Source organism: Macrobrachium nipponense, chromosome 8 (assembly GCF_015104395.2).
Source record: "Macrobrachium nipponense isolate FS-2020 chromosome 8, ASM1510439v2, whole genome shotgun sequence".
In the NCBI taxonomy this organism is placed as follows: domain Eukaryota; kingdom Metazoa; phylum Arthropoda; class Malacostraca; order Decapoda; family Palaemonidae; genus Macrobrachium; species Macrobrachium nipponense.
Window position 1 is genome coordinate 30,386,284 of NC_087203.1, and position 19,123 is coordinate 30,405,406.

The 19,123-nt window shown below is 44.2% G+C and overlaps 1 protein-coding gene across 3 annotated transcripts in view; it reads left to right on the forward strand.

Moving 5' to 3' along the window:
• Positions 1-19,123, forward strand: part of LOC135222633 (quinone oxidoreductase-like protein 2 homolog) — a 189,197-nt gene that overhangs the window by 26,844 nt on the left and 143,230 nt on the right. For all 3 annotated transcript variants that reach the window (XM_064260763.1, XM_064260761.1, XM_064260760.1), the window contains 2 exons: positions 5,858-5,919; positions 15,179-15,344. In XM_064260763.1, the coding sequence (XP_064116833.1) occupies positions 5,858-5,919; positions 15,179-15,344 (228 nt within the window). The remainder of the gene's footprint in view (positions 1-5,857; positions 5,920-15,178; positions 15,345-19,123) is intronic.

Below are 19,123 nucleotides of genomic sequence, written 5' to 3' on the forward strand. Positions count from 1 at the left end.
CCCCTCGCCCCTCGCCTTCTCATAGGATCAGTTTTTCTCCTGAAAAAGAATCTTCTACAACAAAGAGTGTTATCAGGTCGATGCAACAACAACTTGCTTCGTTGCTGGCTGAGAGAGAATCAGAAATTCGTCCGAGAAGAAAAGATGATAAATTACCGATTAAAAGATCTAAGAGGTCTCCCGCACGGGCGGACTGATCGTCTCTTTCGCCTGTGAGTACTCATTCTAGATTTCGTACGTCTCACCTGCAGTTGGAGAAAGAGCATGAAAAACTTCCTACTAGTAATTTTGAGATCGAAAGGAAGAAATTTCGCCCAGACTCTCGAGGCGTTCCCTTTTCTTCTTATAAGGGCTCGCTTTATCCAAGAACGGACGATCCTGTGGTTGCTAAATGAGGCTTTCTGCAGTCTGAAAAGCTCGAAGCTCCTGGGTCGACTCGGAAGGAGCGGGGTGTTCACAGGGACGCTTATTTAGACAAGCGGTACGCTCAGATAGACGTCGAGTGTGACGCTCACCTGGACACCAAGCGGGACGCTCGGATGGACGCCGAGCGTGACGCTCACCTGGACGCCAAGCGGGACGCTCGGCTGGACGCCAAGCGTGACGCTCGGACTCTTGCCAAGCGTGACGTTCAAACGGACGCTTTTTTGGATATTCATCAGGTATCACAACAAGGTATTAGTATGGAACCTCACCTGCAATCGGCTTTTCGAGGAGACTCCCATCGAGAGAATGAGCAAGAGATTGGCACCGCTTTATCTGAATCTTTAGATATTAATATTCAGAATGCTTCTTGCACGTCAAAACAGCGATCTTCATTAAAGGTCGGAGTGAAAGGACTTGTACCACCAGCTTCGGGAGTCCCCTTGGTCACTCCGATAGATGAGGGAGGATTGAGTAATATTTCAGAAGAAACGGAAGAGGATCAACCTGCTGTGCCAGATTCTTCCGATTATCAAGTTTTGGTTCGATTGCTTCGGGATTCATTTGGAGAAGAGTTTCAACCCGCAGCACCTCGGTCGCCTCCTTCTCAGTTTTCGTTGTCAAAAACAAATAAGACTCCTGGATTTGTTAAAATGACAAAGTCTCTTTCAACTAAGAGAGCTTTTAAGAAGGTGCAAGACTGGATGGAGTCTAGAAAAGCTCAAGGAAAGTTTTCCTTTGCCCAGCCTCCTTCAAGACTTTGCGGCAAGGCTGGGATCTGGTATGATACAGGTGAGGATGTCGGGTTAAGGGCTCCCGCATCGGCTCAAGGTGACTTTTCCAGTCTGGTGGACGCGCCAAGAAGGTCTCTTCTTTCGTCAGCTAAAATAACGTGGACACCGGCGGAGATAGACCACCATCTGAAAGGTCTTTTTCGGACAATTGAAGTATTTAATTTCTTAGACTGGTGTTTGGGGCTGCTTGACACTAAGTCTCGTAGTCAAGACTCAATTAGCTTGGGGGAGCTATCCAGTGTTCTCGCTTGTATGGATAAGGCCGTCAGAGATGGTTCAGAGGAATTGGCTTCACATTTTTGTGCAGGGCTCCTGAAAAAGAGAGCTATCTACTGTAAATTTACTACCAAAGCAGTATCTCCAACACAGAAGGCAGATTTGCTTTTCGCTCCTCTTTCTGACCATCTCCTCCCCCAGGCTATGATTAAAGATGTAGCTGGAAGTCTACAGGAAAAAGCTACTCAGGACCTCTTAGCACAATCTTCTAGACGTCCTGCGGTTCCTTCGACTTCAACACGAACCCAGTTTTCTAAGAAAATAAAGCCCTTTCGAGGTGGAGCATCCTCTAGACCTTCTCCTAGAGGAAGAGGACTCTTTAGAGGCAAAGCTCAGTCTAAGTCCAGAGGTAAAAAATGAGGAGGGAGTCCTTCAGTCGCCAGTAGGTGCCAGGCTTCATTTATTTGCAGAAGCCTGGAGGAAGATAGAGGCAGACAGCTGGTCGCTCAACGTCATCGAGCGAGGTTACAAAATACCTTTCCTGAAGCCTCCTCCATTGTGCACAACACCTATAGATCTATCACCCTCTTACCATGGAGAGAAACAACAGATCTTGTACGATCTGATCGAACAAATGCTCGAGAAGAAAGCAATAGAACAAGTAGAGGACCTTCAGTCCCCGGGTTTCTACAACAGGTTATTCCTGGTACCGAACAGTCGGGAGGCTGGAGGCCAGTTTTAGATGTGAGCAGTCTAAACCTTTTTATAGAGAGACAGACGTTCAAGATGGAGACACCTCAGTCAGTGCTTGTGGGGCCTGAAGACAAAACGATTGGATGGTATCATTGGACCTGCAAGACGCATATTTCCACGTCCCGATACATCTCCGATCGAAGAAATACCTGCGTTTTGTCATGAAGGGAAGAGTTTTCCAATTCAGAGCTCTTTGCTTCGGTCTGAGTACGGCACCAATGATTTTCACAATTCTAATGAAGAATGTGGCGAGGTGGCTTCATCTTGGAAACATAAGGATCTCTCTATATCTAGACGACTGGCTCATTCGAGCATCGTCAAAAGCAAGGTGTCTGAAGGACCTTCAATCAACCTTAACTCTAGCAAAGTCCCTGGGACTTCTAGTGAATTTTGAAAAGTCGCAGGTGATCCCCACACAGTCCATCGTGTATCTGGGGATTCAGATGGATTCAGTGGCTTTTCGAGCTTTTCCGTCCCAGGGACGTCAACAGCAAGGATTAGAAAAAATATCAGTCTTCTTAAGGAAAGAATCATGCTCGGTGAGGGAATGGATGAGTCTGCTGGGCACCATTTCCTCGCTGGAGAAGTCTGTTTTCTTGGGGAGACTACATCTCAGACCTCTCCAGTTTTTCCTGAAGGAGAATTGGAAGGACAAAGAAAATTTGGAGACAATTTTAAGGATCCCGAAGGAGGTAAAGGATCACCTAAAGTGGTGGCTCGATCCTGCGAAACTTTCGGAAGGAACATCCCTCAAACTTCAGAGCCCCGACCTAGTGTTGTTCTCCAACGCGTCTACCACCGGGTGGGGAGCGACATTAGGGAGGGAGGAAGTGTCAGGCACCTGGAGAGGGGAACAGGTGTCCTGGCACATAAATCTCAAAGAACTGGCGGCCATATACTTGGCACTTCAGTTTTTCAAAGAAAAAGTCTCAAACAAGATAGTTCAGATAAATTCAGACAATACCACAGCTCTGGCATACATCAAAAAACAAGGAGGGACTCACTCGCGATCATTGTTCAACCTAGCGAGAGAGATCTTGTTATGGGCGAGAACTCAGAAAGTAACGATTCTAACGAGGTTCGTTGCAGGCGTGGAGAACGTCCGGGCAGATCTCCTCAGTCGGCAAGGTCAACTGCTGCCGACCGAGTGGACTCTACATCAGGATGTGTGTCGAGAGCTGTGGAAGTTATGGGGACGTCCTCTAGTGGACGTCTTTGCAACAGCGAGAACAAAGAGGCTTCCGTTGTACTGCTCCCCCGTACTCGACCCAGGAGCAATAGCAATAGATGCACTTCTTTGGGACTGGACAGGGATGGATCTTTACGCCTTTCCCCCGTTCAAGATTCTGGGAGAAGTATTGAAGAAGTTTGCAATGTCAGAAGAGACGAGATTAACGTTAATCGCTCCTTACTGGCCAGCAAAGGAGTGGTTCACAGAGGTCATGTCCTTTGTAGTAGACTTCCCGAGGACATTGCCCATGAGGACAGATCTACTCAAACAGCCCCACTTCGAGAGATACCACGGAAACCTCCCCGCTCTGAGTCTGACTGCATTCAGACTATCAAAAAGTTGGTCAGAGCGAGGGGCTTTTCAAGACCGGTTGCAAAAGCAATCGCCAATGCGAGAAGAGCTTCCACGCTTGGAGTCTATCAATCGAAGTGGGCTATGTTTAGGAGTTGGTGCAGAAGAACGCGCATTTCCTCTACCATGACCTCTGTGAGCCAAATAGCGGACTTTTTGCTCTACTTGAGAAACGACCTAAAGCTTGCAGTCTCGACAATCAAAGGCTACAGAAGCGTGTTATCTGTAGTCTTTAGACATATAGGGATTGATTTGGCAAATAATAAAGATATCCACGATCTTTTAAGGTCTTTCGAGACTATAAAGATTCCTCAACCTAAGTTACCATCATGGAATTTGGATGTAGTACTTAAATTCCTAATGTCAAGTCGCTTTGAACCCCTTCAGAATGTATCATTAAGGGATCTTACTAAGAAAACTATTTTCCTAACGACTCTGGCGACGGCGAAGAGGGTTAGTGAAATTCAAGCCTTTAGCAAGCATATTGGTTTTAGGGGACATAATGCTGTTTGCTCATTAAGTCCTACGTTTCTAGCGAAAAATGAAAATCCGTCTAACCCTTGGCCCAAAAGTTTTGAGATTAAGGGTATGGCGGAAGTCATTGGGTAAAAGCCAGAGAGAGTCCTGTGCCCTGTCAGGGCTCTCAAGATTTATTTGCGAAGAACGAAGGAATGTCGAGGTCCTTCTAACAACTTATGGTGTTCGGTCAAGAGACCAGATTTACCGATGTCGAAGAATGCTCTGGCATTCTTCTTGAGGGACACCATTAGACAGGCGCATTCATCTTGCGAAGACAGTGATGTTAAGCTGTTGAAAGTGAATGCCCATGAAGTGAGGGCTATATCTACCTCGGTAGCTTTCCAAAAGAACATGGCACTCAATGACATTCTGAGTGCCACCTTTTGGCGCAGCAACTCGGTGTTCGCTTCACACTACCTGCGGGATGTGAAGACGACATACGAGAACTGCTATGCGCTTGGACCATACGTCGCAGCAGACACTTTGTTGGGGGCTGGAAGTAGCACTCATCCCACCCTGTAGGAAATGGGTAGGTGAGTTTTTATGGATTGATTTATGGTTGTAAGGTCGTCCGCCTGAGCCGGACTTCCTTTCCTTTAGCCTAAGTGATGTGGTAATGAAAATTGTTAGGCTGGTCAGGTGGTAAAATTTTACTTCGTTGCCCTCATAGTATGGTCAAAATGGTCTAGTCACATTGTGGTCACGCTCCCGTTGACAGATCATCTAGAACTCACCAGCTATATAGGTCACTACCTTGCTGGAGACTCTAGTAAAGCAGTAGCAGACTTGGTTGACAGTAATCACGAAGTCAGCTATGCTAACAGGTAAGGAACTAAGATGTTATTCATCTGCATGTAATATGTTTCCAAAATCCTTTTCTGTCTCTCCCTACCTCCAAAGGTGGGATTCAGCTATATATATATCTGCTGGGTAAGTTTCATGAACAAAATGATATTGTTAAGATACAATAAAGTTTGTTCATACTTACCTGGCAGATATATATAATCAAAGTACCCACCCACCTCCCCTCAGGAGACAGTGGGAATAAAAAAATCTGGATAGAAAATGGGAATAGTTCCTGACACCCGCCTCCCAGCGGCGGGAATGGGTACTAACCACCTGGCCGACCACTGCGTGTGCCGGGAGTTTTGAAATTCTGTCGGACTTCGGAGAAATACAGCTATATATATATCTGCCAGGTAAGTATGAACAAACTTTATTGTATCTTAACAATATCATTTTCATTAGGCATCTCACAAAAGTAAGATATTAGTCAAAAGTTACACCTAGAATAGTTAATGCTTCAGACTCATTCAGCAGAGTCCCATCCACCTGAAGGGTAGAATGAGGTGGAAAATATGTACAAGTTTTGCTAATCAATAGCGTTTTCATTTTACTGGAGTTCAGCCTCACACCACACCCACGTAAACTTGCTGACTTTATGCTGATGAGACTTATCATGTGATCCTTTCATTTAGTGACTTAGTAGTGTGAAGTTATTAAATTTGTTTTTTATATACGGTCTACCTTATGGTGATTCATTGATTTTTTTTATTATCCTTTCTTGTAGGTAAGAGTTGCAGTTCACAGTTGTGGTGTCAATGCATCTGATTTATTGATGATGGAAAATAAGTAAGTACCAGTGAAACTAACATTAGTCAAATGTTTTATTTAAAAAAAAGATGTATTTTCTGCTGTGATCAGATTGAACATAAATATTACTTTCACTGATTTTTTATGATCTTTGAAATCCCTTATCTATAACAAATTTATGTCTTTGTGGATTGAAGAATCAGATAACAAACAAAAAAGCAGATCATCACTAAATTATGTGTTCTTCATATAAAAAACTGTCACATAAAAGTAATTTTGTTCAGTCTTCGAATTGATCGGATTTATTTTTACCCTTGGTATAATTTTGTGAATAACCCACTTGACCCACTCCTAGAATCAGAGGAACACTTACAGCTGAATATATTTTATGTGACTAACTAATTCTCAACTGATAAAAAACTGCAAGTTTTGGAAACATATGCTTTAAAAACCTTCATCATATTCAGTTGTTCTAGTTATTGGAATTTAAAGGGAATATAATATAAAAAATGATTTATGATACTAAAAGTTTCTATTTAATAAATGAGATGTGTTTAATTCTGTATTAAAAAAAGTTTTAATCAAGCCTTAGGGAGTTGAGAATGCCAGCTCAGCAGTAGAATTAAATTATTCAGTAATAGAACTAGTAACAATGCAAACTGTAATAATAATCTTCATGAAATTATATATTTTTAAGGCCAACAAGTACTATTTCTCTTCTTGAAAATTGCCCAATAAATAGTGAATTACTATTAGATGAGAAAAAATGGATGTTTTTATGACAAAAATAAGGCTATTATACATTGAATATTTGATGCTCTGTAATATGTAGAACTATCTCAGCCACACCAACTGGCTTTGATGGGAAAAGAATGCTCCCACTATTATGGCATGCAACCACTTTTTCTTGAATCATTAAATACAAATACTATAGTACTGTACTTTTAATGAATATGTGTGAGTGCCAATAAGAATAATTTGTTCTTTCTCCTCTTATTTTCATGCCATTTAGTATCTTTGTAATTTATTTTCTATTAGATTTTTTTTGTGGGACTTCATAAGATTGAAATATGCCTTTGGCAAGGTTATTTTTTCATTTATTGATATGAATTTGCCTTATTTCATTAGGAAGGAGGAAATGATTGCTGCAGTTAATAATCTTATGGTCATACATACAATGGATACTATCCATTGTATTGTTTAAAAAAAATCATCACTATACAGAAGCTACCATTTGTAAATTTTGTTCATGCCACTTACCTGACAGATATATATATAGCTGTATTTTCTGACGTCCGACAGAAATTTCAAAAACTCGCGGCACACGCAGTGGGCGGCCAGGTGGTAGTACCCATTCCCGCCGCTGGGAGGCGGATATCAGGAACCATTCCCATTTTCTATTCATATTTTTTTCTGTCGCCGGTCAGTAAACATCTGTTTACAGACCTCTGCTCAGGATTTTTTGGAAATTGACTCGTTTTTAAGTATCTGATTGATTTTGTTGGTATTGAATTGGATTGTTGAATTGGCATGCGCGATAGTGGACCGTTTTTTGATTTTGGATTGACTTTTCTCTATAAGATATGTCTGGATCAAGTGGTGTGAGTTTCAGAGTGTGTGTGAGGGCTGATTGTAAGGTGAGGCTACCGAAAGCATCGGTAGACCCCCACACAGTATGTATGAGTTGTAGGGGGCTTCATTGTTTGATTGATCATCGGTGCAAGGAATGTGAGAAATTGACTGATGATGAATGGAGAGCATATGAGTCCTATCGCCTTAAATTGGAGCGCGATAGGATCAGGAGGTCTTCCTCAAGAAGTGGTTCTTCCAAAGGTAAGACTAACGTTTCTCCTGCACTAACACCTGTAGTGTTTACAACCCTAAACCTGTGTTGCCTTCGGGCTCTGATTCTGTGTCGGGAGGAGCGGATGCTCTCTCTATGATTTTGGAGTCCCTTCGCACTCTGGAGACCAAAGTGAAAGCCTTAGAAACTGGCTCGGTGCAAGTGTGTGATCGTGCCCCCAGTGTTGTGGAGGGGGCGTCAGATCGGCCCCATAATGCCTCTAGGCCTAGACCTCTATCAGACTCCCAAGACCCAGGGAGGAGGTATGTCGAAAGCCGCAAGAGGGTTACGGGGGCTTCCCACCGATCTGGCGTCCCTTCGGCAGACCATGTAGCAAAGACCCAGGCTGCCAAGGACCGTGCACGAGCACGCGTCATGAAGGAGTGCTTCTCGTCCTCCGAAGCGTCCTCCCCGCGCAAGGGGTGGAGCGCTCGGAGAGACTCTCGTCCGTTAAAGAGGACGTTTCTTGCGGAGGACGCTTCACGTCCTCTTTCGCCGCTTTCGTCGGAAGACGCTTATGATGTCTTTCCGCCTCAGAAGAGAGGTAGGATCTCCTCCGATGAGGACGCTAGGTTGCGCGCACAGGCGCGTATACCTGAGAAACAGGTAGCTGTTCCTTTGAGAAGGAAGGAGGCGTCCCCTCGCCCCTCGTCTTCTCACAGGACCAGTCCTGCTTCCTCGACTCATTCTTCTCCAACGAAGAACATTCTTTTGTCCCTTCAGGACCAGCTATCCTCGCTTATGGCTCAGAGGACTCGCCCAGCAGCAGTCGAGCCTAAGCGGAGGAAGGACCTTAGACTGCCTGTCAAGAGGACTAAGCAGTCTCCGTCTCCTTCTCCTCCTGCGTCTCGTTCGCCGATCGCTTCTCCTTCAGCGATTCGCCGATCTCGTTCGTCTTATAGAAGGACGTTACGACAGGACGCTTTTGAAGACGCTTTGTGCAAGGACGCTCGGCAGGACGTTCGGCAAGATGCTTGTCAGGACGCTCGTCAGGACGCTTGGCAGGACGCTAGGCAGGACGTTCGTCAGGACGCTTGGCAGGACGCTAGGCAGGACGTTCGTCAGGACGCTCGCCAGGACGCTACACAGGACGCTCGGCAGGACGCTCTCCAGGACGCTAGACAGGACGCTTGGCAGGAAGCTCGCCAGGACGTTCAGGCCTCCTTTCAAGACGCTTTCGGGGATTCTGAACAAGAAGTCTTACCCCCAGACGCTTTTTACGCGCTCAGGCACGTATGCCAGCGAAGAGAGGTAAAGACGCTTCTCGGGCAGGTGAGACTGCCGCGGAAGGCGCGGAAGACGCTCGTCCGCCTCAGGACGCTCTTCCATCAGCGAGCAGTAAGCGTCAGAAAGAAGACAGCCGTGATAAGGCTGCATCTTGCAAGGATAGGGGTCCTTTGATCTTGCTAAGACCCGCCAATAGGACGCCTTCTCCTGACAGACGTTCTCCTCTTCCGTTTAGAGAAGAAGGAGAACTAGGTAGTTCGGCTGAATCGGGTGAAGAGGAACCTGCTACAGCCCCTTCTACCTCGGATTACAAAGTCCTAGTTAGACTCTTGCGTTCTTCTTTTGAGGACAAAAATTTCAGCCCGCAGCTCCCAAGTCTCCTCCTTCACAGTTTTCTTCATCGAAAACGGGGAAAATCCCGGAGTTCGTAGAGATGAAGACTTCTCTATCGACGAAACGTGCTTTCAAGAAGCTCCAGGACTGGATGATAAGAAGGAGAGACCAAGGCAAGACGACCTTCGCCTTGCCTCCTACTAAACTTAGTGGTAAAGGAGGCATTTGGTATAGGACCAAGGACGAAGTGGGAGTTCGTATCCCTTCTTCGGCTCAAGGAGATTTCTCCAGCCTTGTAGACTTACAGAGGAGGTCGCTTTTACCTCTGCCAAGGTAACTTGGACCGCGTCGGAGACAGACCATCATTTGAAAGGTCTGCTCAGGACGCTGGAAGTCTTCAACTTCCTTGATTGGTGTTTGGGAGTTCTGGATTTGCAAGCGAGAAGCCCAGAATCTCTTAGTCTGGGGGAGCTGTCCAGCGTGTTAGCATGTATGGACAAAGCCGTCAGGGATGGTTCGGAAGAGCTAGTATCTCACTTTGGAACAGCTTTGTTAAAAAAGAGAGCTTTGCTGTGCAACTTCACAGCTCGTTCAGTGACGCCAGCTCAGAAAGCGGACTTGTTGTTTTCGCCTCTTTCGAACCATCTCTTCCCCCAGACTTTGTAAAGGACCTGACGAACAGCTTACAAGAGAAGGCTACTCAGGATCTTTTGGCCCAGTCTACAAGACGGTCGGCCGGACCTTCAACCTCTTCGGCTGCAGTTCGTCCGCCGAAGAAAGTAAAGCCCTTTCGTGGGGCTCCCCCCTCGAGAGCAGCTCCTCGAGAGAGGGTTTTCACGAGGAAGAGCTTCTTTTAAACCAAAGCCTTCCAAGTGAAAAGCATGTCCTTCAGACACCAGTCGGAGCCAGACTGAAGTATTTTGCGGGAGCGTGGAGAGAGAGAGACACGGACTCTTGGTCCCTCAAGATCGTGGAGCAGGGTACAAGATCCCCTTTTTAGATCTTCCTCCTCTTTCTACGACTCCCAGAGACCTTTCTCCATCCTACCAAGGAGAAAAGAAGAAAGTCTTGTTCGATCTCCTTCAACAGATGATCGACAAAAGAGCGGTGGAACAAGTCGCGGACCTGGGGTCTCCAGGTTTCTACAACAGAATCTTCCTAGTACCAAAGCAGTCGTCAGGTTGGCGTCCAGTTCTAGATGTAAGCAGGCTCAATCTTTTCGTGGAAAAGATCAAATTCACGATGGAGACGCCTCATTCTGTTCTGGGAGCGTTGAGACCGGGCGACTGGATGGTATCCTTGGACTTGCAGGACGCGTACTTCCACATCCCGATCCACCCTCTTTCAAGAAAATATCTAAGATTTGTCTTGAACAACAAAGTTTGGCAGTTCAGAGCGATGTGCTTCGGACTGACCACGGCTCCGATGGTGTTCACAGTAGTGATGAAGAACGTAGCGAGGTGGCTACACTCTTCGGGAATAAGAGTTTCCCTATACCTCGACGACTGGCTGATCAGAGCGTCGTCGAGAGAGAAGTGTCTGAAGGACTTGCAGTTCACTTTAGCCTTAGCGAAGTCCCTGGGACTTCTGGTCAACCTCGAAAAGTCGCATCTGACCCCAACACAGTCCATCGTGTATCTGGGGATTCAGATGGATTCAGTGGCTTTTCGAGCGTTTCCGTCCCAGGAACGTCAGCAGCTAGGCTTAGAAAAGATCTCAGCCTTTCTAAGGAAGGAGACTTGCTCGGCGAGGGAATGGATGAGTCTGCTGGGACCATTTCCTCGCTGGAAAGGTTTGTTTCCTTGGGAAGACTGCACATCAGGCCTCTCCAATTCTTCTTGGCAGACGAGTGGAAGGCCAAAAGACGATCTCGATGCAGTATTGAGGATATCGATTCCGATCAAGAACCACCTAAGATGGTGGTTGGACCCTCAGAAGCTGCAAGAGGGTGTGTCCCTCCCAAGTCTTTTGAGCCCCGACCTAGTGTTGTTTTCAGACGCTTCCATCACAGGATGGGGAGCAACACTAGGGGGGAAGGAAGTGTCAGGCTCCTGGAGAGGGGAACAGGTAGCCTGGCATATAAATGTAAAAGAACTGGCAGCAGTATTTCTGTCCCTGCAGTTCTTCGAGAAGAGTTTGGAGAACAAGATTGTTCAGATAAACTCGGACAATACCACAGCACTCGCTTATTTAAAAAACCAGGGAGGTACACACTCCAGAGCGTTGTACTCCCTAGCGAGAGAGATTCTGCTGTGGGCAAAAGGAAAGAGGTAACGATCCTGACGAGATTCATTGCAGGTGTGCAAAACGTCAGGGCAGACCTTCTCAGTCGTCGGGACCAAGTCCTTCCGACGGAATGGACCTTGCACGAGGACGTTTGTCGAGACCTGTGGACGCTGTGGGGACGTCCACTGGTCGACTTATTCGCAACGTCAAGGAACAAGAGACTTCCTCTTTACTGCTCCCCGGTCCTGGATCCAGAGGCAATCGCGGTGGACGCGTTGCTTTGGAATTGGACGGGCCTGGACCTTTATGCCTTCCCACCATTCAAGATTCTGGGGGAAGTCATGAAGTTTGCGGCCTCGGAAGGGACAAGGCTAACCCTGATCGCTCCGATGTGGCCAGCAAGAGAATGGTTCACAGAGGTCATGTCTTTCCTTGTAGACTTTCCAAGGACATTGCCCTGGAGGAAAGATCTACTCAAACAGCCTCACTTCGAAAGGTTTCACAAAAACCTCTCCGCTCTGAGTCTGACTGCGTTCAGACTATCGAAAAGTTGGCCAGAGCGAGAGGTTTTTCGAAGGCAGCTGCGAGAGCAATCGCACATGCGAGACGTGCTTCCACAAGAGCTGTTTACCAGTCGAAGTGGGCTTCCTTCAGGGCATGGTGTAAAAAGGAGGGAGTTTCCTCTTCCTCGACCTCTGTGAACCAGATAGCTGATTTTCTGCTATTTCTCAGAAATGTGCAGAAATTAGCGGTCCCTACCATCAAGGGATATAAAAGCATGTTGTCAGCGGTTTTTAGGCACAGAGGCCTAGACCTGTCTGACAACAAGGATATTCATGACCTTTTGAAGTCTTTCGAGACCTCGAAGGTTCCTCAAATGAGACCCCCTTCATGGAATCTGGATGTAGTCCTGAAATTCCTTATGTCGAACACTTTCGAACCGCTTCAGACAGCGTCTCTTCGGAATCTGACAAGGAAGGCTCTTTTCCTAACTTCTCTTGCGACGGCTAAGAGAGTTAGTGAAATTCAAGCGTTTAGCAAGTTAATGGGCTTCAAAGGGGACAATGCTGTCTGCTCGTTGAACCCATCTTTCTTGGCGAAGAATGAAAATCCTTCGAACCCTTGGCCGAAGACTTTTGAGATCAAAGGTATGTCAAGTCTGGTGGGCCAAGAACCAGAGAGAGTCCTTTGCCCGGTAAGGGCTCTCAAGTTCTACGTGCATAGAACTAAAGAGGTTAGAGGTCCCTCAGGTAACCTCTGGTGCTCTGTGAAGAGGCCAGAGTTACCTTTATCAAAGAATGCAGTGGCTTTCTTTCTAAGGGACACCATTCGGGAGGCTCATTCATCTTTCCAGAAGACTGATTTGAGCCTCTTCCGAGTAAAAGCGCACGAAGTACGAGCCGTCGCTACCTCTCTTGCCTTCCAAAAGAACATGTCAATCAAGGACATCCTCGATTGTACCTTTTGGAGGAGCAACTCCGTCTTCGCCTCACATTACCTAAGGGATGTGAGAACGATCTATGACGATTGTAATGCACTGGGGCCATACGTTTCTGCGGACACAGTATTGGGGTCCGGAAGTAGCTCTTTCCCTATTCCTTAGTTAGGTTAAGTTAGGTTGTTGTGTTTTTAGGTTGTGGTGAGTCTTTTGTGAAGATCTCCCATCCGTTAGCTAGTTTTAAGGGGTTTGTGTATAGTTGGTCAGGTGGTGGTCAGTTGCTTCGTTGCCCTCATTTGTATGGCCTCGATGATCTTGTCACGCTGAGGTCTCGCACCCGTTGACAGATCATCCAGAGCGCACCAGCACTACAGGTCTCCACCTGGCTGGCAACTCTGTAATTAAGCAAAAGCAGCCTTACGTGACAGTAATCACATAGTCTACTTTGCAAACAGGTAAGGAACCAAGATGTATATCATCTACTTAATTTTAGTTTCCCAAAAAATCCTATTCTGTCTTTCCCCACCATCCGAGGTGTGATTCAGCTATATTATATATCTGTCAGGTAAGTGGCATGAACAAAATGTTATTGTTATTATACAATTAAGTTTGTTCATACTTACCTGGCAGATATATATAATTAAAGTGCCCGCCCTCCTCCCCTCAGGAGACAGAGGCATTAATATGATAGAAAATGGGAATGGTTCCTGATATCCGCCTCCCAGCGGCGGGAATGGGTACTACCACCTGGCCGCCCACTGCGTGTGCCGCGAGTTTTTGAAATTTCTGTCGGACGTCAGAAAATACAGCTATATATATATCTGCCAGGTAAGTATGAACAAACTTAATTGTATAATAACAATAACATATTTGGTGTTTATCAGAGTACTGTATTGCTGTTTGTCTGTAAGGCACACAATACATTTGATCTTGTACTACAAAATATTGTATTGCTTACTTGGAAATATATGAATTTTATTTCTTAATTTAATTATAGAGCCCCTAAGGATGTTCTTCCTGATACCCATAGTATAAAAGAGAGTCATTCGTGCATATTCATAATACTGATGTACATAAATTTTATTTATACCTAATTCTTTTAAAGTTCAAGGTAATTATTTTAAATGTAGAGTCGTCCACAACTTTGTCAGTTTGAAAATTTTTATATGTATAAGTAACCAGTTTTTAATTATTGATATAGAATATAGATATTTTTGCAGCCCTTAATTATATTTCTATAAAAAAGTAGTACTTAAAAACAAACTCCTTTTCTTCAAAAAAGAAAAAAGAAAGCTGTGAACTAATATTCTCTGTGCTAGTGACTAAGTTGACCGATAAGTCTTTAGCAGATTTGAGTAGGTAGAGGCATTTTTACTTCATGGTCTCCTTTTTGTTAGGGGCATTAGTTTGAACATTTGGCTGACTTAATGCGTCCCTAAAAGTGCCATTACTCTTTTTGAAGGAATGGTGAGCACTAGAGAGGATAAGTTGGTGTATAGGTTATATTACTGTAGTTTTTAATGGTCTCTTTTCTCTGCCTTTGTCATTGAAATGTGCAAGTTGGAGGTTTGTATGTTAAAAAGCATTAACATTTCTTTGAAAATTGTGAATTATGAAATGAAAGAGGGTGCAGTAAATTGACAGGCCATATAGTACTGTGTAACCCAGTATGGGTGATGAAGAACCCATGTTTAAACATAAAATTAACTGAATAATACTTGACATATGATAGAGACTGTAACGGAAATTTGTAGTTGGGTTGTAAGTATGTAGTACACTAATGATATAGTTGCATATGTACTTAGGGTAAATCAGCATTGCATGGAATAATATTATGCATAATAAGTCTTACACTATGATAATTATCAGTAAATACAGATAATTTGAGGGTACAGAATTTCCTTAAACAGTACATATATTAGGTACATAAATCATTATTATGGAAAACTCTATTGGATTTGTACTCTGAAAAATTTGCAAACTCAATGACTTCAAGTGTATAGTGTCTGAATAATTTATTGCTTAGCCCTTAGGTGCAGCATTTTGGTAATAAATCCTTTGAATGTTTTTAATCTTTGATAAGGAAGAGCTAGACTTGTTTAATATACCATGCACCCTATTTCCTGTCATATTAAGAAATGATGATCACAAAAAACTTAACATTTTGGAGTGGACAGAAATTTATTTCAGTCAGTTTTACTATAGATATACTTATGTGTGTGTGTTTGCAGGTATGATCAAGTTCTGAAGCCACCCTTTGTCCCAGGTTTTGAAATTTGTGGTGAGATTCTTGAAGTAGGCAAAGACGTAAAAACCCTCGGAAATGGAATGAGAGTTATTGGGATCAGCAAAGAAAGTCTTGGGGGATTTGCTGAAGAATGTGTGTTATTAGAACAAGTAAGGCTTATTCTAAGAAGGTATTATTTTTTATGGAATATACATTTATTTTGTGCAGTAGGGTTTTTATTACAAAAATTAGTCAGTGTTCCTCACTTGAATTCCATTTCTTTGGATTATGTACTGTTATCATAAGGGATGTGAATAAAGCAGGCAGATAGATAAGGAAAATGGAACTCAGATTCTGGATGATCTGAGATCAAGGTGTTTATAACTACTTCTAATAATGGAGTGTGTGAGTTCTTGTGAAAAAGCAAGGGGCTTGCCTATAACCCAATGTCTGAGTTGTGACTTGATTCTTGGTAGCTTGCCTGTACTTTTCCAGTAGTACTTAGATAGCATTTTGTGGTGTCACACAGGGATCTGCTCTCCTCACTGTTCCATTACCAAATGTTTCTGTTGTTAAATTAGAAGCAAAGAAGAGTTATCATTGATATTCAGAGTTAATAAACCAGGGGTCTCGCACTTCTTCCATCAAAAAGGTGTAGATTTAACCCAATTTATAATCATAGCATCTAGCATCTTTTCTTGCCATTTCAGAAGGAGTTTCTTTTGCCCTCATTGAGCTCGTCAAACTCAGATCTTACTTTACTTGTATGAAAGTTTTATGGTGGTCCCGTAGTGCATACAGATAACCAAGAATGTAATTCCAAATATGGACTTCCTTTTGGTATTTGCTTCAGCAAGAAGATTCAGGGGCTGTAGGGCTTTGGTTAGTAATATGAATCACACATGCATTAGTCTCATAGTGTGGTCTTTCACTGTCAGTTTTATCATGACACATGAGAATTATGAAGGGCTGTTCACGAATTTTGCTATACATGATTTTACAAGCAAAGAAGTTATTTTACTTTTGTCCATGTTGGGCAGTAAGTAGTGACATGAGTATCATGAGTGCATGTCACCCAGCTAGTTCGTGACTATTTACCTTCATTGATTTTACATTTGTAGGAGAATTGTAAGTAAATTTTAGATGGGTTAAGAAAAAGCCACTTTATACAACCAAGTTTAAGTGAGTAAATATAGAACAGGAGTTTTTGACCTTCTTGTTTTATATTTACTCAATGAAACTTGGTTATATAAAGTGGCTTTTTCTTAATCATTCAAGACCAACACAAAGAATGTATTTTCATTACTAAATTTTAGAGCATGATGCTTATTCCACACAGTAAGATTATGCAACACAAAGGTTGATGTTCTTGAAGTGATGAGTCTTACCACTGTATGAATTATTTAAACATAGTAGGCTTGAAGGAAGTAGACCGGCCATTATCCTTCCTTGTTTTTCAGTATCTGTATTTTTTGTAGACACTTAACAAGTTGATTTGTTTATAAGTTTGCCATCAAAAGTTAATTATAAGTGAAATATCCTGATATAAATATCTTGTTATTCATATGTGGAACAAATTTGGGTCTTAACATTAGGATAAACCTTCTGGTGCCAGCTGGAAACCAGTAAAAAACAATAAGAATTGTTTATGAAAGGAATTAGTGGCATATGGCATCCGTCACAGAGATTAGGTAGGTGCCTGTGTTTTCTTGGTTGTGTTTTTGTGTAGTCCAGTGATATTTGGTGTGTTCAAAGCCCAGCTAAAAGTTCTTGTAAACCTCAGAGGAAATGTCCCGCTGTAGGCAACTACCCTTGTTTGCATTTTCTTGTCTCCTTTGAAACCGATCTCCCATTTAACTTGTAATAGGTGCAGATCGAATGCTTGTAACATGACTAACCCTTGTTCTGAGAGATATTCTTGGTCTCCTGAGCAATGGAGGATTTTCACTAAGAAGAAGCAACACAAGAGGAAGTCGAGGCACCTTCTTGGGAAGGGTTTTCTCCTCCTTCGATGGATATTTCTCAGGCGCCTCATTGTTCTGCTTCTCACTAGTGTAAACCTCCTCCATTTGGTTCTTCCTTAGAAGGCTTGTCCCCTTCCTATTCTTCCATTGATTCATCTTTGAAAGTTTTGGGAGAGGGCTCAGGAGATTTTATGCCTCATGCTGCTCTGTCTTTCTGGGGGGAGGGGGAATGTTCCCAGAATGGGAAGGTGAAAGCAGCAACATCTTTTTCCTCTGTTTCAGGTTAGGATGCTCAGAAGATATTGGTCATATGGACCTCGTTAGGCCTATCATGGGTACCAACCTCGGATAGTCTGTTATCCCACTTCACGTCTCCTCGCAGCCCAGTGTCGGCCGCCATGACAGTTCCCAGCCCTCCCAGCCTCCACTCTACTGGGTCTTGTGCTACCCCACCTAGGGTGTTGCCATTGGTACTTAGTATGCATCATCTTGGGTCACCTTCTGTTCATGCAACAGCAATACCAACAGCTCATGCCCAGAGTTCATCTGCTCCCATGACGTCACAGCTGGGTTCTGCTATGATGCCATCTGCTGCTGCCCCTACTGTGAACTCTCTCGTTCAGGCTATGTTTGACACAGTTGACTTGGTCTTTCAAGAGAGGTACAGCCGTGTTCTTAAGAGGAGGCAGGCGTAGATCATCTCCTTTGCCTTCTTTATATTTTTCATCCTTGTTGTCTTGTCCTCCTGTTCGTCCATCAGATGTTGGAGGATTAAAGACTTAATCGCTGATACTCTCCCCAAGAAATGAAGGACCATATCTTATACTTTGCCTTCGGGCTACGTCCATGACCCTCCTGCACAAGTGTTCTCATGGGCAGTGTGTCCCGTCCGTTGGTCTCTTGCCTTCGAGTTTTCCCTCCTCCTCTACCTTGCCTTAGAAGGTATTATGCAACTCCTCTTGTGCCTCTTTTGAGCAGACAAGTCAACTCTGACATTGTTCGATAGAAGATGGGGCTGACCCTGGATTAGGTTAGAGTAGATGGTCCTTCCATTACTTTTCAAGAAGCAACTTCTTTGAAGTCGACTGCCTTTTCTGCCTTCCAAAGTTTCTCTTGGCTTGCTTTGTGGTCTACAGTAGGGGCCAGAATTTCCTCTTCTTTTTCAAGAAATACAGTCAGTAGTGCGTCTTACATCATATTGTTGCAATTGGTGCGAAGGCCATATTGTACTTTACCCATTTGAGTGCTGATTATGGGCTAATATCGTACTGGTGAGGAGAGACACAGCCCTCTCCAAGGTAGCTCAGTCTGTCATCCTTGTTATCCTTGAAGAATGGCGATATTCTGGACTCCCAGATGCTTTTCCCTAGGGATCAACTGGATGCAGCTATCGACAGGCATCGAGCTGACAATAACGATAATTTAATTCAGCAAGTAGTGATTAAACCAGCAGCTCCTTCTCGCTCCAGCATTCCAAAGCAGAATTTGCAACTTCCTTCCAAGAAGCCTTTAAGACCAACTACCCTAAGCAAACATTCTTAGTCTGCTTCGTCACCATAGAAACCTACTTGGCAGCGTCTCTTTCAATCTTGCTCTTCAGGCCAGGCAGGGGAAATACAGGCAGAGCCAGGGGAGGTAGATGATAGAGTGGGCACCCCTCCCCACTCTTTGCCACCAGTGGGGGGATGCCTGGTGAGCCATTGGGCTATGTGGCAGTTTCGGGATGGAGCCATGGGAGGTAGATGTCCTTCAGTAGGTTATCTACTTCCTTTCAACTTTGTTCCTCCTCCTCTGTGAATTTTCTCTCCTTCACCTTACTTATGTTCAGGGCTCTCCGAAACATCTAGCTTTCCAAGAAGAAGTGAGGAAGATGATGGAGGGGGGAGCAGTAGAGCAAGTAAAACTTCCTTCCCCAGGGTTCTACAGCTGAGTTTTCCTAGTCCCCAAACCACTGGCGATTTGAGGCCAGTAATAGACATTTCAGA